We start from the raw sequence: 22,913 nt of genomic DNA, 5'->3' as shown, positions 1-22,913 counted from the left end.
ACAAGTTTTGAACAAAATGGAGAATAAAGAGTTATTCTTACAAAAATTGGGCCTTAATTGTAAATTTCTGGCTTATTGGGCCAAGAACGTTATTTTTACAAAAAAAAGTGGGCTTTTATGTTATTTTAGTGAATACTTGGACCAAAACCAATGATAAACCAACAAACGGATCAATTTGATCATTTTCTAGATTATTGGGCCTTAGTGGCCCATTTATATGTTTGATAGGTCTTGTAGACTACTTATATGTTTATTAGGCCTCATTGACCCATTAACATGTGTGACAACCTTTAGATACTATTTATGTGCTATTTGGGCCTGTAAATACCTTACATGTGAAATGGGCCTTGGTTGTCCTTTCATGTATATTTCGGGCCCATGTTATATAATCTCATTCCAATTGGGCCTTGAAATTATTTACATGTCTAGAGATGCCTTAGTGGTTCACTTACATGGTTCATTTGGCCTGGAATGAGTTTATACTTTTCTTCGCATAAATTCGATTAAGGATCTAGTGAGTTTTGTCGATTGGCACCTATTAAGTGTACGATCGTAGCCTGTAGTTATAATCAGAGTCTCTTGGAGGGTGAGCGGGGATTTGTGTATAGATCTATATACAGGGATGACACCCCACACCAGAGCTGTTCACTACAGTTGGACTAACTCAGTCTAGGGTGATGAAAACCTTATAATCAAAACAAACATCCAACAACTCCAAGACAGGCGAAATTGTCATTATTTAGTATGGTTATGATGACTCACTTAGAGGAATTAAAGTTATGAAGTTTATGGAAGACCATTCTCTTTTCTTTTGGATTACTCGGAAACATACTCTCACTTGTACTCAACCTTGGGGGTTGGTATGGCAGCTTTCTCTTTTACAGACAGCATCGGGTTTTCTGGGAAAATTCTCTATACATGCTCTTTACATTCTCTCTACATTCTCTTTACCCTTTTAGTCAAATAAACAATAACATACATGCATTAATACAAGATCTAACACAAACATACTAAATAGTTTTTAGAAAATATACGATTTTCTGGTGGTTTCAAAGTTATACAAATCATTTTCACAAACATGCTTATGAACTCACCAACATTTTTATGTTGACCTTTTTAAAATTAACTTGTATTCTCAGGAAACCATTGAAGCAGGATAAACGAAACAAACTAATGGATATTGTGACTATTTTGGCATGTAATATTCAAATACAATACTCGATGTAAACAATGAATGTTGTTATATTACATGTGTGATGATGATAATGTTATGTTTCAATTATATACTCTATAATGATACTACAATGTTGAAAGTTACATCAAGCCCTTAGACGTTTCCGCCGTCTGGTTCGGGGGTGTGACAATCGCCAAGTTTTATTATAATATTTATTGCGACTAATTATTAGTCTAGATTCATTATTAACTCAAAGCTATTTCAAGATCTACTAAGTAAGGAACAACCAGGTAGGATCATATCGGAGGTAGGGTCCGTTTGGTATACGAAGTATACTTTTTGGAAATGTCATTTTAAACATCTCACTAAATCACAGCCTAGATATCATCCACATAAGTAGATCAATTAGTATAATGACTTTAGCGAGGAACCGGCCTCTATGCGGGCAGAATAACGATAATGAACTTAAACATAGGTTATACTTAAAGTATGGTAAGCATAACTCACTTACAAGGGGTTTAGCGAGGAACCCACTTCTGCAAGGGCAGAACTTCTAAGCTAAAAGCTCTTTTCCTCGGGGTTTTCCGGCGTTTTAGGCTTCGTTACTAACACCTAGGAGGTGCCAGAGAAAAGAAATTAGGACCTTGGGGGTTTAGGAGAGAATGGGGCTGAAAAGTGTGAAGAATGGAGTGATTTTGGCTCTATTTATAGATTGAACAGGGGATCTTCACTTCGTGAAATTAACCTTCACGTCGTGACCTTGCGTAAGCACCACGGCTTTGCCTGGTGCTGTCACGTGGCGCAGGACGCAAATAAAACAATCATTTTTAAAATATTCATAACTTTCACATATTAGCTCTGTTTTTGTCGCTCTTTATATCCACAAGTAGGTATTGACAAGATCTACAACTTTCTTTTAGACTTTGTCGGCTAATTTTGACTTTATTTTTAAAGTTATATTTTAACAAACTTAGATAGTTAAAGTCCGTTAAAAATTCATAACTTTGCCGTCTGATGTATGTTTTCGATTGTCTTTGTATCATTGAGATCCTATTAATGATATCTTCAATTCTCATTTAGGTTGTTTCGGCTAAAAATCGATCGATCTAAAATTCGATTTTCGGGTTGTATACTACTATGCAAAATGTTAGAAAAAGCACAACTTTTTCAAATGAAGTCAGATTTGGATGTTCTCTATATGTACGCTCTCGATATACTTCGAATTTTGTTTAGATCTCTAATGCATAAAAGTAGCTTTTCAAAAATTCACTTTTTACGATACGCAACACTATATCGGTGTTGTCGCAAAACTTTGACATGTCATAACTTTTTCGTTAAAAGTCGAATTTCAGTGTTCTTTATATGTACGGAATCCTTGTGACATATACTATAACTTTGGTTAAGATTGTTTATTCTAAATAATCTTCTATCAAAAAGTCATTTTTAACGTTTATTGTCTCTAAATGGACTAGCCCGAATCTGTAGACTTTACAATTTTCTACATCAATGCAATAAATGATCCTATAAGAGAACATCATAATAATTCCACAATAATTGGTACATTTGATGACGATTCAAATACAATTGAATCGGGTGATAAGGATGATAATTAACAACAAGCAATAAAAAAAGAAATAATTAACAAGGAGGATAGATGTAATGTTATAGAGTATGTTGTATTATGGAAAATATATGTCAAAAAGAAAAAGGAGTTTTGCTCACCTTATCTTTAGATCACGTAGTATTGTGAATGATAAATCGAATAACGAGGATAAGATGTTATGGCAAACAATTTTTGGAACAAGGATTGAAAAAGGAGTTTTGTTCTGAAGGCCTAGCAAGTTAAGAGAGTTCCTTTTTTTCTTTTTTCAAAGACAGTACACAACCAGACATGTGCACTGCTTACCACCCTCAAATCGATGGCCAGAACGAACAAACCATTCAAACACTTGAAGACATGCTATGGGCCTGTGTGATCTATTTTGGCAAATCATGGGATACCTACTCTCCTTTAATTGAGTTCTCGTACAACAACAACTATCACACGAGCATAAAGGTTGCTCATTTGAGGCTTTGTATGGTCGAAAATTCAGATCACATCTCTGTTGGGCTGAGGTGGGTGACACCCAGCTGGTAAAAGGACAATCACCAAGTAGCACTCTTACAGGACCCAAGATCATTCGGGAAATGACAGAGAAGATAATCCAAATCAAGGCATGACTCCAAACATCTCGAGACCGACAAAAGAGTTATGTTGATAAACGACGAAAGCCATTGGAATTCCATGTCGGATATCAGGCGCTATTAAAGGTCTCTCCCTGGAAATGGGTGATCTATTTGGGAAGCGGGGAAAACTAAATCTGCGATACATCGGGCTATTTGAGATTCTTGCCCGAATTGGTCCGGTGGCATATAAGTTGCAGCTACCTACGGAGCTCAGCAACGTACACCCCGTGTTCCATGTCTCAAATCTGAAAAAAGTGTTTATCTGATGAAACCCTAGTCATTCCATTGGATGAGATCAAAGTAAATGCAAATTTATTCGTTAAAGATCCTGTTGAGATAACGGATATGGAAGTGAAGCGTACGAAACAGAGTTGCATTCCGATTGTGAAGGTTCGATGGAACGCTAAGTGTGGACCGGAATTCACATGGGAACGCGAAGACTATATGAAGCAGAAATACCCTCACCTATTCTCTCGTTCAAAGTTCTATCTTTCAAAAGAATTTCAGGACGATATTCTCTCTAACGGGGGGATGATGTCACAACTAACATTTTTGGCTAGGAAATTTTGTATTCATGTAATCAACTCTAATGTAACTTGTAACCTAAGTTGAAGGTTTGTGCAAATGATCATTCCAAACACAACTATTTGAACCAAAATTCAATCGTAAAGTTCAAAACCTAATTTGATACATCTCATATACTCAACCGTGGATTTGAAACACTAATTTCCAAATTCAAACCCCAATTGGGCTAGAAATCATTTATTGGGCCTAATGGGCCAATAAACTCACAACTTGGTTATTTGGGATCTAAATGGACTACTTTCATGAAACCGTAACCTTTTGGACCATGTTGGGCCTAAAAATATCTCATTTCACTTTTATGGGCCTTATAGGACCTCAAATGACCTACTTCATTCTCTTGGCCTTTTTGGGCCGTAAACAACTCTCTTGAGCATTTATGGGCCGTAAACCCCCTTTTCTTTTTCATTATTGATCCATAAACCCTCATATGGACCCAATAGGCCGAGAACCTTCATATTGGGCCTATAATTTCAAGAATGTTCAATATAAGCCCAAAACACTCTTTTCTTTCACTCTTTCCTCTCATTCTCGACCTATATAAAAGAAAAGAAAAGAAAAGAAAATTTCCATGGATATAATTACTTGACACCACATGTTTGTTTAATGTGTATCCATGCATTACACAATATTTATCTAGGTCAATCTCATATACCCATGCACATCTTATCTCTTCTCTCTCTTCTCTCTTCCTTCTCACTACTTATTCTTCTCCAAGCCTCTTTTCCCTCACCACTCTCCATTCAAACTTCAAACACTACAACACTCCTCTCAAAGCCATCTAAAATCCTCTCATCATCATCTCCAAAAATTCGCGTGTGCTAGAGTGTACATCTAAGAGCACTTCATCCAAAAGTTCACTCATTTTGGTAAGCTACTTCCATAAAAAAATGCTTAACTTCATGTTATTGTTAAACTTACTTCTCTTAACACATTATTTCGTGATTCACGCTCATAGATCCATCTTAGGTTCGAAAACTCCACTCAAGAAGCTTACTAGGGCCGAGATCCTTCTCATTCTTCATCAAAAACCAAAATCATCAACCAATGTGAGTTCATACCCCCTATTTTTCGGTTTTACTATGTTTTTGGGGAGAATACAAATTGTTTTGTGTAGATCTATGTTTATATGTATGATTTTGTGTGTTTTTCATTATATAAGTGTGATTATGTGCTATAAACTTCATGAACTCGAAAATATACATAAATATGATGATATTTGTGAACATAACACTTGATACCACATATTATGCAAAGAAATGGTTTTAAAATATCATAATGTTGTTTAAAACTAAGAAAATTTCATAAGAGGACGAAAAATGACAAGATAAACAAAAAGTGAAGTTATTATTGCAAAACCCTCGGTTTTGAAAAGATTTATTTGAATAACTATGGATCTTTATGGTATTCAAGATTTTATAAGGGTTAAAAGTGTAAACTTTCACAAATAGGCCTCATTTTGGGCCTTCACAATTTTGGGCTAAATTTGTAAAATTTGGGCTTTGTTGACTTAAATGGCATTTAAACAAAGTTGAGCAAAAATATAATTTTTCGGTTAAAAAGGGTTGAAAATGTAATTTTAATAAATCTTGGGTTAAAAAGATAAATTATTCACAATTGGGCCGAAAATGTCAATTTTCATAAAATTGAAGCCAAAAGTGCTATTGTGACAAAAGTGGGGTTAACAATGTTATCTCACGCGAATCAAGCCCTTAAATGTAAACTTGTGGTTTTAAAGGACCAAAAGTGTCATTTTTACTAAAAATGTGCCTTAATTGTAAATTTTCGGTTTTAAAGGACCAAAAGTGTCATTTTTAAATGTGCCTTAATTGTAAAATTTCAGTTTTAAGGACCAAAAATGCCTCTTTACAAAAGAGGGTCTTTTATGTCAATTTGATAAACAACTAAACTTAACAACTAACGTAATAACAACGGATCAAATACGTCATCTACATACTTATGGGGCCTGGAATATAATTTATATGTTTAGTGGGCCTTAATTGTCCTCTTTCATGTTTATTGGGCCTGGAATATACCTTATATGATTATTGGGCCTGGAAAATAATTTACATGCTTAGTGGGCCTTAATGGTCCTCTTTCATGTTTATTGGGCCCGGAATATACCTTATATGCTTATTGGGCCTGGAATATAATTTACATGCTTAGTGGGCCTCAGTGGTCCCCTTTCATGTTTATTGGGCCTGGAATATACCTTATATGCTTATTGGCCTTTGAATATAATTTACATGTTTAGTGGACCTTAGTTGTCCTCTTTCTTGTTTATTGGGCCTGGAATATACCTTACCTTTTTATTTGCGTAAATTCAATTAAGTATCTTGTGAGACACTTCATTTGGCACCTATTAAGTGTACAAACATAGCCTGTAGTTATAACTAGAGTCTCCTGGAGAGAGAGCGAGAGTTTGTGTATAAATCTACACGCGGCTGACACCCTACACCTGAGCTATTCACTACAGTTAAACTAGGCCAGTCTTGGGTGACAAATCTTACCTTAAACAAGACGGTGTCTGAAAGACGTCATGACAGTCGAAATTGTCGTTATAAAGTATAGTTATAACAACTCACTTAGAGGAATTAACATCGATATAAAATTTACGGGAAACAATTTTTGTGGATAACACGGTAACATACACGTACTGGTACTCAGCCTTGGGTGTTGAGATCACAACGTTTTTTCATAAACAGACAACATCGGGTTGTCTAGGGTCATTCATTTTATATTCTTACAAACTGTAACACCGTAAAATTTAAAATAATTTTTTTTTTTTTTGCATTTTTAAACACATTTTTCTAAACACATTTATTAACAAAATCCCATTGTATTATAACTTTGTTTCACAAAATGTTTCCCAAGATCAAAATACATAAAACCCATGCGTGTGTACGAATCATGCCGGCGCCTTCCCGCGATCATCACTGGTACCTGAAACACATAACACATAACACTGTTAGCATAAAGCTTAGTGAGGTCCCCAAAATACCATACATAACACATACTAGCCACTCGAGGCTATAACTCTGTGGGCCCTGACTCTGTGGACCCTCTGGTCCTAGCTCTGTGAACCTTCCGGTTCTAACTTTGATATACTCTAATATACACATGACATAAATCACATAGAAATAATGCAGTGCGACACATCACATAATAGCATATAGTAACTTTGTCACATGACTCTAATTACTACTCAAGGTAAAGTATAGTGAGAAGACTCACCTCAGATGTCTCGGTAAATCTCTGACTCGGTAGATATACGATTTAGCCCCCACCTAATCACATAAAGTAATACTCTCATAAATATAACTCTCAGGACTAGACTCAACCCTCTCTAGGCACCCTTAGAATGGTAAAAGACCATTTGTACCCCTCCTTTGGCTCAAAGGCCCTCATTGTTGACTAAACCCTAAAAGTCAACCAAAGTTAATGGTCAAACTTTGACCCGACTTGTCGAGTGCACTTGGGTAACTCGGCGAGTCCACATGTTTCCACAAACTCCCTAGTCTCACTTGGCATGTCGAGTCCCTCCCCTTTCTCGACGAGTCACGCCTGGCATGAATCGCGGAGCTACGCCGACTCAACTCGCCTAGTCTCAAGATCAACTCGGCGAGTTCCGTCTTGAACTCCAATCCTCTAATTTCTCTTTGACTCATTGAGTTATTCCCCCAACTCAGTGAGTCTACTCGCTGAGTGATTTACGGGAAACCCTAACCCTACTCGCCGAGTCTGATCTTTGGACTCGGCGAGTTCATGCCATGCAAAAACTCCGTTGACATCCTGAGGTCAGATATGTTCCTTAAACCCATAGATCTGACCTTCCCAAGCATGATAATCACGTAAAGTTCAAACCTTGACACTCATATAACATCTTGATGGTCCTACTTGGTGATTTAGCCCCCAAAATAAACTCCTAGGTTCATGGCTCCCAAAATAACTTATAAAGCTCCAAGGGTTAAGGTCTCTGGACCTCTTTGAGTCCAGATCCAAAGCATAAATTCGAGAAGGGACCAATTGCTCCATATATCCATTCTCTAAAGGGTTTAGAAAACCCTAACTCTAAGAATCAACACCAAAACTGAAGAAAGACTGAATAAATACCTCAAGATGAAGTCTCTGGACTCTGAAATCACAAGATCCACTCCTCCTTCAACCTCCTCTTGCCTTGGTCACCTCCTTTTTGCAATCACACCAACAAAATGATCAAAAGTGGCCTCTCCTTCCTCACAAACTCTCTAGATCTCTTAAGGTCTCTCTCTGGGGTTTGGTAGCCGCAAATGATGGCCCTAAGGGCCTTTAAATAAGTGCCAAACCCGAGAAATTAGGGTTTCATTAAACAGCGTGGACTCGCCGAGTCCGGTCATGAAACCGGATGAGAATCTGCGACCCTACTCGGCGAGTCTAAGCACCAACTCGTCGAGTCCCTCAACAAATCCCAAAATAAATGAATAAAAATAATATACCTGGGAATCCGGATGTTACACAAACATTAACACACATGCATTAATACAAGATCGGTCACAAACATTTCAAACCGTTTTCGGAAAATATCACATTTTCTAGCAGTTGCAAAGTAATACAAACCATTTTACTCAAACATGTTTATGAACTTGCCAACATTATATATGTTGATCGTTTTAAATTAACTTGTATTCTCAGGAAATCGTTGAACAGGTTGGTCAGGAAGAATACTTGGATATTTTGTTATGTTTCGTCATTACCTTACTTTGGATATTTTCGCATGTAATATTGAAATACAATACTTGATGTAAACAATGACAATTGTAATATTACATGTATGAGGATATAATGTTGTTTCAATTATATACATTGTGATGATACTACACGAATGAAGTCACTCAAGCCCATAGACGTTTCCGTCGTCTGGTTCGTGGGTGTGACAAAAATGATTGTGAAAATGAGGAAAATTGTTTGAGGATCGAAGAATGCATGAACTCACATAGGGAATTGAATGTGGAGTGTGGATGGTAACTGGGCAGAGATCTATTAATTTAGTACATCTGTCAATTTGAAAGTTGAATCAGGGGACTACTACAAGGTTTGAAAACTAAATCAAAGAGAAAATAAATTTAGGTGATTTTTAAATACGCAAAACCTACTGGAAACGGATCCAAGAGCTCATCCTAAACCTGATTTTGGTAAACAGATCCATATATTCAACCATGATCTCCGATGAGCATCGAAAGTCCAACATCACCCCTTGCAATACTCCTTTCTCCCTTCTTAATCTTTCTCCTCTCCCTTTCACTTTCTCTTTCATTTTCAAAATAATCTTGATTTTAGTGATAGACACAACACCCTTCATTGAACGGTGGTTGCAGATCGATTTTTGTGTTTGAATCTGAATGACGACTGAAGGTGGTGGTGGCCATGAACTAGTAACATGTAGATATTTCCTCAGGTTAGCTTCTTGCTGGAATTTAAATATGAAATCAAGAGTAAACCCAAGAAAAACCTAGATTTTTAAAATCTAATCGGATAACATCTACAAACCTACCTCTTTGAATCTGAAATCGTTTATGGAAGCTGGGAACTCACATCAAATCAGAGGGCGTAGCTGTGGAGGGTTTGTGAAATTAAAGAACAAACCCACACCTTTTCTGAGTATTGGAGTAGACGAGAGATCTAAGGCTTTTCAATGATGGTGACACTTGAGCTTATTAAGGTCTTCCTAGAGAACAACATTGTTCCGGATAGACGAGAGAGGTTTTTCAATGATGGTGGCGCTAGAGTGTAGATGGTGAACATGAACTTTTGTTAATATGAGTTTTTTGTTCATCTGGTGAAAGGATAAAGAAACATGAAGAAAGGAAGTGAAATGGTTTTTTTTAAGTGTGTATGTTTTTAATTTTTGAATGTGTATTTGTGTATGTGTTTATGTGTGAAAATTTTGAGTTACATGTGAATGAGAGACGGAGAGATGTATTTTATTTTTGTTTTGTTTTTAATTGTTTTCTAATTATTGTAATAAAAGAAAAATAACGAATAAAATAATAAGGAGCAAATCCATTATTATAAAAAAGTTGAACACACTATGGATCAAACTCGCAACAAAATCAAAATTGTGGACCACTGGCATGAGTCCAAACCTATTTAGACCAAACTTACGAGTTTTAACATAACACATGGGCAATTCTTGCAATTTTGTCTTATATTTAAAAATGCTTTTCAATCAAATATAATAATAAGTTAGTTTTATATTTATAACGATGCAAATATATGAAATTTTGTTATTGTTGCATGCATATAATAACTGACATGCTTAGTTTAAATCATATAGTTTGATCCATTTTGTTGAAGAGGTTTAGTGTGTTTACGTTTTTAAAAGAATAATAAATAAAATAAATAAAAATAAATAAATTAAATAAATAAATAGATAAATAGTCCATCCATGGATGTCCATTCCATGGCAAATAAATTCGTGGGAAATTACTTCCTATGAGAAATTACCGTTAAATATGTGGGAAATTGTAGGTAAAATCCAGTAAATTTCATCTTCTTTCTATCGTACCAAATCCTTGAGAGAGCACATCCGGTTGGTTCGGTCCATGGTATCCGCTCTACTTCGTACAGGTAATATATATCCTTTCTTTTATTTCATTAATGTATGTATATATATTTATTTTTTTGTATTATATATTGCAGTCATTTTATTTTATACTGCGTAAGTAATATATTCTCAAATCCCCCATCGGCTAGATTTTCCTTTCTACCTGCTGCCATCTATTCCAGGTGCATGATGATTGATGATGAACTGACATGCAGGGTACCATGTGGCAAGCAATCCTAGGCCAACATAAAAGATGATAATAAAATGACATGTGTTTACGAGTACCAGAAAATGGGGTCTACACACTCCCCATGCATGATGATTGTTTGTTTTAATGTATTTTTTTTTTTTTTTTTTTTTTTTTTTTTTTTTTTTTTTTTTTTTTTTTAAGGGATCTTCCCTAACGAGGGTTTCCGGGCCAGCTTTCTTTACTTAACAACACCATTGGACATTCATTGCATTCTTTGCGCTGTATATCACTACATGAAGATTGAGCAACAGCGGCGGCGATCCTTGTTGCCGCTAAAGGTTAGGCGGGTCGCCGTTAATACATTTAGCGGCGACATCTCGCTGCAAATGTGTTGCCGGTATTGTTTCGTCGCTAATACGCTTACTGTTGCCACTAATACTTACAGCCGCCGCTAATACTACGTGTCGTCGCTAATGCTACGCGTCGCCGCTAATACATTGTCGCCACTAATAAGTACATGTCGCCACAAAAGATGTCGCCGCTAATACTCTTTTGATTTTTTTTTAGTTTATTTATTTAACATTAAATTTATAATCAATCAATATATTAATCCATATAGCATTTGAAAAAATTGATAAGTTTTTATAGAAATATTAATACACATTATACAATCAATCTAAAATATTAATCCATACCACATTAAGTATTCTTCCAAATTACAAAACGTTTTATAAAATCCTAAAGTAACTACTCGTCATCGTCATTATTTCCTTCATTATTTGGTGGCGGCAATGAGCAAAACCACTCTTCCAATACTGCAGAACAGGTCGGGTCCTGTAGTATTGTTTGCAACATTTGCAACTATAAAGAAAACAAAATATATTAACAACATATCAGAATAACATTATAATTAATTATACTATTCTACAAAATATCAAAATATCAACATATCAAATACACTTAAACATACATCTACTTTCCATTATAGCATTGACTAACAATTACTTGTGATTGTGGTTTTTTCCTTGTATCATTCGTTGTTGTTTCTGAACGTACATGGACACAACGGTAGGGGGTTTACACCTAATGCTTCTGATATGTCCGCATCGAATACCCAATATTCTTTTAAAACAATCTTTTATATAAGTTGGTGCTAGATCGTTTGCCTCAGAAGTAGCTTGGGTTTATTGGTTTATCCCTCGAGTAAGCATTCTGTATTTTTTAAACATAATAAAAATCATAAAATTTAGATTACTAAATACCTTCGACTCTATAAACACTTATTTAAAAAACTACAAATTAACAACTTACGTATTGTTGCTCGACATCAGGACAATAAAATACCCATTGGCGATTGGAATTAGCCTTACGAAAAGCTTCGATTCGACTGATATCCTATTTAACATTAAAAATTAGATTACTTATACTATTAAATAAATATTTAAATATATCATAACTTACTTATTTGAAACATGCATTCATGTATGAGCTCGACCCCCCTCTTTTTACAACTACTTGTTTTGCACGTCATTCTTTGTTTGACGTCGAACGCCTTAAAAATTCTGGCGTTTGAAAATGTTCGACTGCCTTCGCTCAATTTTCATGTGACATACCGTTAGGGGGGTTGTTTAATGCGACTGAGATATCTGCAGGCCCGCCGATTTCCTTAAAATAAAAATGAGCTTTATTTTTTCGGTCTCTGTAAACTTTTGCAAGACTCGAATCAATGCTCCGCAACAATTGACCACGCTCCGGATCCATGTTAACCTTATCCAAATCAAATTTATTCTGCAAAACACAAAAAATTTAGTTATTTAAATAACAATCACAACTAAACTTAAAATTGTATCCAAGTTACCTTTAGATGTACAACTGTTGCATTCCTTAAGGCGGATGAAACATTGTCCCAACCAGATACGTTGAAAGGGACATTGTTCCACAAATACCTCCCAATTTCATGTGTGAACCAATTACCATGCTTCCCGATAGGGGAATACGTGATTTCCCTTTTGAAATCCAAATCTACAGGCTTTTCCTTATTTGCCATTATCAACTTTCCCAACTCAATATTTTTTGACATGCCCCTTCCTTTTTTGGAAGCTCGGCTGAAAAAATACAATTAAAAATATTAATCACGATAACTTATTATAAAATAATAAAAATAGTTAATAAATATATCATAATAAAACTCACTATCCTATTTGTGCTGATCACGACCAAAACCTCCTGGAATGGTATATCTGCGACGCGCATTAGCGGCGACGGATGCGCAATAGCGGCGACACTAGGGCAATAACGACGATCAATGGAGGGAAAAGTCAGCGCGTCTTTTCGCTTTCCTCTACCACCGTTGATTGAAAAGAAAGCGGACAGATGTGGTTAGTATGACTCGGATCGATGTAATAAAGAATTAACGGCGACACCAGACAATAGCAGCGACATTTAATGCATCAATTACATATCGCCGCTATTGTCTGGTATCGTCGCTAAAAGCGTCACCGGTAATGCTAACGTTTCTTGTAGTGCTATTTGTGACTAGATCTGTAAGCTAGAAAACTATGGTTTAAATCGGTTTACCTTAATAAAAGAAATTGTGTGAACTTGATATATAAATAAACATTAAGATTGTCAACAATAAACACTATGCATGGATATAGTTGTACGTCGCCTAGGTTAAGCAGTACCTAAGCACACCTGGAATGCTTGTTTGGTTTCTATTGTGTATAGAAAACATGCACTTCTATCATTATACGCGCATCATGTTGTGTTCGGAGAGGTTTAGGAATCAGTCACTTAGGATATTAGACAGAAAAGAGAGTTTAGTCATAGTGATAGAATGACCCACCCTAGCTATATTGGAACTTTTAACGTACACATTCTTTTTCATGTCATTTCTAAACCATATACGTGGCTCTCTTGGAGCAGAAACCAAAACTCGCACCTTATGTTCTGTCCTTGCAATTGGTTAGATGACAATCCGAAGTAAACCTTTTATATATACTCCTTCCGTCAACTTCATTTTTCATTTTTGATTTGTTTTAAAATAATAGTTTAATTTTAAAAATAAATAACATTTTTATCAAATTAATCTATAATTATTAGTTAACCAACTAAGCATTTAATGAAACATCAAATGCAAAGTAAATACAAAATTATTATTTTATTATATAAAGTTAGTGATAATCCATGTTTTTTTAATTTGTGTGTTTCTTTTGTTTGTAGACAATAATTTTGGAACGTGGAGAATATATATATATATATATATATATATATATATATATATATATATATATAATTTGCTATCACCATGTTTCTAGCTAAGACATTTTAAAGAGAGAAAGAGCACATACTGTCAATTTTTATTCTCAATTGAAAATCACATAGTCAAAATATTAAAAATTTAGGTCTTCTATGTTATAAAATTACGATTTGACTTTGCGAATCAACAATATAAATTATTGTACTTTTACTTAAAACATTTTTTATAGGCTTATCAAAGTCTTAGCATAAAAATTTTAATTATTTTTTAATCTCAAACTCATATATACATTTATTGTACTTTTACTTAAAACATTCGTTACAAGAAAAAAAGAGTAATAGCGATGACAAATGTAACATTCCGTTTATTAAGTAAATAAATAGATAAAATTAATAACTCAATAGTAGTTCTAAATTCGGAATAATTTAGCAAGACATTGTTTTTGGGGGATAAATGATTTAATTTGGACGTTGAGAGTTAAGAGTGTAATTTTCGGACTAGTTTGTATAGAATTTGGAAGGTTGAGGACTGTTTGGTAAATTATGGATTGAATTTGAAAAGGAGTTTAGAAGTCAGGGTATCATTGGAATTTGTTGGACTTATTATGAAAGGATTTATGAAAGCTGGGGCTAAAGGGTAAATTTTCGATTTAAATTGAAAACAAGTCTTATGAGGAGGGACTGATCTTCGATAAATGGACCAAATTTTGAAAGAACACTGGATATAACCGGTGTCCCCTCCCATCATCTAACCCTAACCCTAAATATTTATCAGCTGCCATGTGAGGTCTCCAGCCGCCAACCTCATTTCCTTCACTCTCAGCCGTCGCTTGCATCACCGAGTCCGACCACCACCCTCTCCACCTACTACTTCGCCATCGAAACGCCACCGCCACTGTCAGACGTCATGAACAGCAAAGAACTTCACGTGGGTCTGCGGAACCATGAGGCGAGGCTACTGCTGTTGTACTCGGCGGGTTTCACACCACCTTCTTCCTTTTACATTTCTTTTCCGAAGTCGCATCGTTGCTGCTGTCCTGAGCAACTACTTTGTATGTGCTCTAGTTGCCCTCCGCTACTTTTTTCTTCCACTGTTGCATTGACGTGGTCGTCGCCACCATGCGACTGTTCTGCCAGTATTCTTCAATTGCTGCACGTCACAAGGTGCATGATTTTGTTTGTATTGTCATATATAGGCATGTATGCTGCTGTTGTCGGTTGTGTATCTCAAAAGTGTGAAGGTTCAGCCAGAAAACCGAAAAGACCCACCACCACCACCGTGAAGTGGTGGCTATCACGTCCGACCACCGCCTACAGCCACAAGGGTGGCTGAGCGTGTGTATGTGTGTTATGTTGTGTGTGTGTGTGTTATTTTGGATATTATTATATATAACCATAATTTTATAGCCGGAATAATAAGGAAAATCCACCACCACTGTGAGGTGGTGGATGCCGCCACCAGCCGCCATGTTGGGTGTTGGTGTGTATTTACGTGTGATTGGATTGCTTTTGGGATGTTTGGACATGATTAGACTAGAATCATAACCACCACCGTGAAGTGGTGGCTGCCGCTGTATGCCGCCGTCGACCACCATCGCCCGAGGTGGCAGTGGGTGGTGCTCGACCTAAAGAAACACTATTTGACCTAATGAAACCCTACTTGACCTAAAAGCCTAACCGTTTGACTAATTGGCATGTGCTTGGGTTAGAAACTGTGACATCCCCAAAATCACGGCCAGAAAAGACCGATTTTGTTTATGCTTTATAAAAATCAGAGTACTTCATTTTATAAAAAGGTTGCGGAATTTGTTCCCAGAAAAACATGGTAAATACGTTATTAAAACATTTTCGAAGAAACGTATTTATTTCATTTTAAAATGTTTGGGATGTCATCGTTAATACCGAAACATAAGCATAAACAGAACTTACAATGATTTACACTAGTGATCTACATCTCTTTTAAATCTCTCAGTGTAATGTCACTTCACTTCGTCACCTGTGATATACATAAACTGAGTGGGTCAGGTTGGGAAACCTGGTGAGTACATAGGGTTTTCAACCCACAATAATATAATTACTATGTTCAATCAAACAATCAACCCAATTACCCATCCCCATTATCTTCTTTACTCTTTAAGGATTTAACCTAAGAGTCATCTATACTGCATTCGTTTATTCCGAAGTCCCTTACCTCCAGGGTTATAGGACTGACACTAAATCCATAGCTGCCAATGTTCGTTCATAAAGCACTAATTCCATAGCTGCTATGGTCTATTCATCAGGTACTAAATCCATAGCTACCAGTCTTTATCTAATAGGTACTAAGTCCATAGCTACCAATGTTCAACAGGTACTAAGTCCATAGCTACCAATTCCCAACAGGTACTAAATCCATAGCTACCAACGTTTAACAGGTACTAAGTCCATAGCTACCGGTGTTTGTCCCATAGACACTAAGTCTATAACTGCCAATGTATCATCTTCTATCTCTCATCATTCATCTACCCATCTCATACCCAACATATTCGTATATATAAAATACGTATACAGCTTAAATTCTTTAAAACATGTATAAAACGTTCATCCAGCATAGACAACAAGTATTCAGATAATATGCACACATAGCACGTAGTTTATATAAAATACTTCATATCTATGTGTAAGATGAAAAGGACTATGCACTCACCTGAGAAGGTGGTGACTCGGTACTCGGACAGCGCTTCGTTTACTTTAAAATAATTTCCTTTGACGAAACCTAATATTATCACCACTAGATTTTAGTCTAATATTACCGTCACTAATTATTAGTCTTATTATTATTATTATATAAGCGTTTAAACAATACTTTCCAACTACTATGTACAGACAGGGGCCAGACATAAAACACCGGAGGGCAGGACCATTTGGCGTATAGCACTTCTGAAATCCAACAACCCTATGCGGCCCTTTAAACCAGATTCCCCGTACCGCGAGTAGTTAAAAGATATTATAACGACACTTATATAAGTCATAATAATAGCTCAAATATTTATTATAAATTTATAATAACAATACTAATTTTAAATATAAACTATATTTAAAATAGGGTAAGCATAACTTACTTTCAAGGGGATTTTAGCTAGGAGTCGGGCTCTGCAGGGGCAGAACTTCATCGCTGAATCTTTCTAAGAAAGATTCGTGCAGCGCTTCAGCGCTCACCTTACTATACTAAAACTACAGAAAGAGAAGTCGAATCACGAGGGACCGAAATGCTCGGGGGATAAGGAGAGAAAGACTCTTGAATCAAGAGAATGGTGCAAGAAATATGAGAGCCCAAGGCTCTTATTTATACTAATTGAATTTTCAAAAACTACCCTCCATAATTACTTAATGACCTTTTAGTTATATAAACAACTAAACACCCCTCTATAATACTATTTTAAATGGATTTAATGATATTTGTACTAAACTAATGTCGAAAGAACTCAACATTAGTCTTATAATGACCGCATCGTCGATACCTTTCTAATGATATATACATATGTATATATATGTGTACGTATACATGATTTATACTTTATTTTAATACGTAAATATGCTATTATAATTTGTAACTCGTTCATACGAACTCCGTTTTTGACGTTCTTTATATCCACGCGTAGGTGGAGACGTACTCTACAACTTTAGTTTAGACTCCGTCGGCTAATTTTGACTTTATTTTTAAAGTTATATTTTTAACAGGCCGGGACAGGATTGGTCCGTTAAAATCTCATAACTTCTTTATCCGATGTCCATTTTCGTCTGTCTTTTTATCGTTACGCTACTAATAACGAGATCTTCGATTCTTGTTTAGGTTGTGTCGGCTAAAAATCAATCGATCTAAAATTCGAATTTCGGGCTGTACACCGCTAATCCGAAACTTCAAAAAATCATAACTTCTGCATACGAAGTCAGATTTGGGCGTTCTTTTTATCGATATTCTTAGTTTAACATATTCTACGACTTTCGTTTAGAGCACTAAGGCTAAATCTCTCTCTATCATAAATTTACTATTTACGCTTCCCGGCGCCGTGCCGGTTCCGACGCGAAACTTCGACGGGTCATAACTTCTTCGTTATAACTCGGATTTCGGCGTTCTTTATATGTACGGAAACCTTGTGACATATTCTACAACTTGGTTAAGATTATTTATTCTAAATAATCTTTTTGTCGAAAAGTCGTTTTTGACCCCTATTGCCTTTAAATTGACTAGCCCGGATCTGCGGGCGTTACAATTATCTCCCCCTTAGGATGATTACGTCCCGGAATCATCAACGAAAAAGGGCTTGTATAATGACTCCATACGTCATCTCTTCATCCTAGGTAATAATTATAACTTCTATATTCCTTCAAGTCTATCTCTTAGACTCATTGACTGTAAGCAGTACTCGATCGTGCACCTGCTCTCTACCTCAGGCTAGACTTTAAATTATGACCTATCATCATGTGATGCACGTTTAGACTTAGGTCTCTTAGAGTTAAATTCTAAAATAGACTATTCCTTCCTTCATGTTCTAATGTGATATAATCACACTTTAACATGTAGCGTTTCTGGCTACCAACTTCTTTAACAACGAACGCGATACTTCTATTGATCGCTTTGATTTCAATTGTTTGGTTTAAGTCGGACGCTACATTGAACTTGGTTCCCTAAACCACGCAACATACTCATCGTAGTCGGACTCAATTTGGTATGACCACTAGGATCGGAAATCAATAATCTTTTTAGTCATTATCGAAACGATGGTAATGACATACTTGAAAAAAATGAAATCAATTACTAGCTTCTTGGTAACCTTGTGACTTTCCCCGATCCAAGTGTGAGTCCTGTGCTTCCGGTAGTATAGGCCTCTACTACCATTCACACCTACGCATACTCGTCCCAAGTATTGTCTCGCAGTTTCCCAAGTCACCATGCAGCAATTCATACAATCATTCAACACATCAGATAACAAAACGAAGGTTTTATATCATTTCTTGAAACGATTACATAGGTGTTCAAGTTCACCCTAGACTATGCCTCTACTAGGCTACATCATACGAAACTATGACTACTGCATAATCCGATCCTTGGGTAAGAAGTCCTCATTCTTGATTCCTCGCATGGTTCTCTGCTTCGTCGAGGATCATGTGAAATGCCCTTGGCCTTGGTGGCGTTTTTGGTCTTGCTGCTTTATTTTTCCTTGGGCAGTCTCTGGACATGTGCCCCTTGCCTCCACATCCATAGCATACTTTGTCATTATGCATGCAGTCTTTGGAATAGTGACCAGTCCTCCCACACTTGTAACAAGTCACTTCTTCGTTGCACTTTCCACCATGCTTCTTCTTGCATCTATCACACCATCTTGCTTCACCTCCATTTGCTCCTCCAAGCTTTGAGAATTTGCTTTCCTTGTTCGGCCTCAAAGATCCTTCAAACTTCCGCTTCTCTCCTACCTTATCTTTTTCTAGACCCTTTTCTCTTATCTGGGCCTCTACGTTCTTAGCTGCCCTAACAGCTGCTTTCAAGGTAGTTGTCATTTTGACCATTGGGCCAAAGTCAGTGGGCAGCCCGTTAGCAAACCTATCAATCTTGGAGAGTTCAGTAGGCACCAAGTAGGGGAATAGCTTCATCCTCTCGGTGAATGCGGTGGCATACTCATCAACACTCATCTTTCCTTTCTTCAGGTTCTGAAACTCGTTGTTTAGGTCTATCAGATCTATCTCCGAGCAGTATTGCATTTTCAACTGTTCCAAAAACTCTTCCCACGACATCCTTAAGGCTTCTCCTCGTGGCATCGTATCTGCCAATAGCTTCCACCAGCTCAAGACTCCAGTTTTCAGCTGTCTTACTGCGAAGATAGTCTTCTGTTTCTCGTTACAGCTGCAGCTCTCAAACACCATTTCCATCTCAGAGATCCAATCCATAATCTCAACCGGCTTCGGGCTTCCTGAGAGACTTGGTGGTTTCGCACCCAAGAAATTCTTGTACATCCGCCCATCCTTGTTGTTTCTCCCTTCTGGGCCATCCCTTTGCTCACCTTGAGTCCCTACTTGACTCACTTGGCGGCTGTAGTTCCCTTCCTCAGATTGCTCGGGAACTGGCTCCGTTGGTTCAACATGTACGGTAGGTTCGTCCATGTTCAACATTTGTCTCATTTCTTCCCTTTGTTCAGCTAACCTAGCCCGAATCATGGCTTGAACTCCAGCCATGGTGACTGGCTCAGGCGCAACTTCTTCAGCAACAGGTATTTGCTGAACCATTGGGGGTTGGTTTCGGTTCCCATTCGCATTTACGTTTCCGCTACGGGTTCTTGCCATCTTGATCTCTACACCGAATAAGGTGAATCTAGATCTTAATTTAGGATTGACGTCTTAAATCATCCTTATCACCCCGAAACGTTTATATGCTAGTTCTATTATCTTAGTTAAACGCTTAGAATCCTAAACACATAAGGTTTCCAGATCCGGTCGGCAACAGACCATAGATCCGAACAAATCATATCATGCGCAAAGCATTTAGCACATAAAAGCAATTTAGGCATTATTCCTAAAATAAGCTAGTGCTCACACCTCACAATCATCGCTTAGCATTCTAAGTTTAAGTCTAGAAATAAATCCATATTCCTAGTTCTCTTAAACTAATGCTCTGATACCAACTGTGACATCCCCAAAATCACGGCCAGAAAAGACCGATTTTGTTTATGCTTTATAAAAATCAGAGTACTTCATTTTATAAAAAGGTTGCGGAATTTGTTCCCAGAAAAACATGGTAAATACGTTATTAAAACATTTTCGAAGAAACGTATTTATTTCATTTTAAAATGTTTGGGATGTCATCGTTAATACCGAAACATAAGCATAAACAGAACTTACAATGATTTACACTAGTGATCTACATCTCTTTTAAATCTCTCAGTGTAATGTCACTTCACTTCGTCACCTGTGATATACATAAACTGAGTGGGTCAGGTTGGGAAACCTGGTGAGTACATAGGGTTTTCAACCCACAATAATATAATTACTATGTTCAATCAAACAATCAACCCAATTACCCATCCCCATTATCTTCTTTACTCTTTAAGGATTTAACCTAAGAGTCATCTATACTGCATTCGTTTATTCCGAAGTCCCTTACCTCCAGGGTTATAGGACTGACACTAAATCCATAGCTGCCAATGTTCGTTCATAAAGCACTAATTCCATAGCTGCTATGGTCTATTCATCAGGTACTAAATCCATAGCTACCAGTCTTTATCTAATAGGTACTAAGTCCATAGCTACCAATGTTCAACAGGTACTAAGTCCATAGCTACCAATTCCCAACAGGTACTAAATCCATAGCTACCAACGTTTAACAGGTACTAAGTCCATAGCTACCGGTGTTTGTCCCATAGACACTAAGTCTATAACTGCCAATGTATCATCTTCTATCTCTCATCATTCATCTACCCATCTCATACCCAACATATTCGTATATATAAAATACGTATACAGCTTAAATTCTTTAAAACATGTATAAAACGTTCATCCAGCATAGACAACAAGTATTCAGATAATATGCACACATAGCACGTAGTTTATATAAAATACTTCATATCTATGTGTAAGATGAAAAGGACTATGCACTCACCTGAGAAGGTGGTGACTCGGTACTCGGACAGCGCTTCGTTTACTTTAAAATAATTTCCTTTGACGAAACCTAATATTATCACCACTAGATTTTAGTCTAATATTACCGTCACTAATTATTAGTCTTATTATTATTATTATATAAGCGTTTAAACAATACTTTCCAACTACTATGTACAGACAGGGGCCAGACATAAAACACCGGAGGGCAGGACCATTTGGCGTATAGCACTTCTGAAATCCAACAACCCTATGCGGCCCTTTAAACCAGATTCCCCGTACCGCGAGTAGTTAAAAGATATTATAACGACACTTATATAAGTCATAATAATAGCTCAAATATTTATTATAAATTTATAATAACAATACTAATTTTAAATATAAACTATATTTAAAATAGGGTAAGCATAACTTACTTTCAAGGGGATTTCAGCTAGGAGTCGGGCTCTGCAGGGGCAGAACTTCATCGCTGAATCTTTCTAAGAAAGATTCGTGCAGCGCTTCAGCGCTCACCTTACTATACTAAAACTACAAAAAGAGAAGTCGAATCACGAGGGACCGAAATGCTCGGGGGATAAGGAGAGAAAGACTCTTGAATCAAGAGAATGGTGCAAGAAATATGAGAGCCCAAGGCTCTTATTTATACTAATTGAATTTTCAAAAACTACCCTCCATAATTACTTAATGACCTTTTAGTTATATAAACAACTAAACACCCCTCTATAATACTATTTTAAATGGATTTAATGATATTTGTACTAAACTAATGTCGAAAGAACTCAACATTAGTCTTATAATGACCGCATCGTCGATACCTTTCTAATGATATATACATATGTATATATATGTGTACGTATACATGATTTATACTTTATTTTAATACGTAAATATGCTATTATAATTTGTAACTCGTTCATACGAACTCCGTTTTTGACGTTCTTTATATCCACGCGTAGGTGGAGACGTACTCTACAACTTTAGTTTAGACTCCGTCGGCTAATTTTGACTTTATTTTTAAAGTTATATTTTTAACAGGCCGGGACAGGATTGGTCCGTTAAAATCTCATAACTTCTTTATCCGATGTCCATTTTCGTCTGTCTTTTTATCGTTACGCTACTAATAACGAGATCTTCGATTCTTGTTTAGGTTGTGTCGGCTAAAAATCAATCGATCTAAAATTCGAATTTCGGGCTGTACACCGCTAATCCGAAACTTCAAAAAATCATAACTTCTGCATACGAAGTCAGATTTGGGCGTTCTTTTTATCGAT

The 22,913-nt window shown here is 36.5% G+C and overlaps 1 protein-coding gene across 1 annotated transcript; it reads right to left on the bottom strand.

Moving 5' to 3' along the window:
* Positions 1-12,235: 12,235 nt before the first annotated feature.
* LOC145000038 (uncharacterized) lies at positions 12,236-12,833 on the bottom strand. Its single transcript, XM_078959186.1, has 2 exons — positions 12,614-12,833; positions 12,236-12,543 (listed from the first exon to the last, which is right to left on the bottom strand). The coding sequence occupies exons 1-2, from the start codon at positions 12,800-12,802 to the stop codon at positions 12,349-12,351; spliced, it is 384 nt and encodes a 127-aa protein (XP_078815312.1). The 5' UTR covers positions 12,803-12,833; the 3' UTR covers positions 12,236-12,348.
* Positions 12,834-22,913: the final 10,080 nt, after the last annotated feature.

The sequence above is a fragment of the Lactuca saligna genome, chromosome 6 (genome assembly GCF_052625555.1).
Source record: "Lactuca saligna cultivar CGN05327 chromosome 6, ASM5262555v1, whole genome shotgun sequence".
NCBI lineage: Eukaryota > Viridiplantae > Streptophyta > Magnoliopsida > Asterales > Asteraceae > Lactuca > Lactuca saligna.
This window is presented reverse-complemented; position numbering and strand designations above follow the sequence as displayed.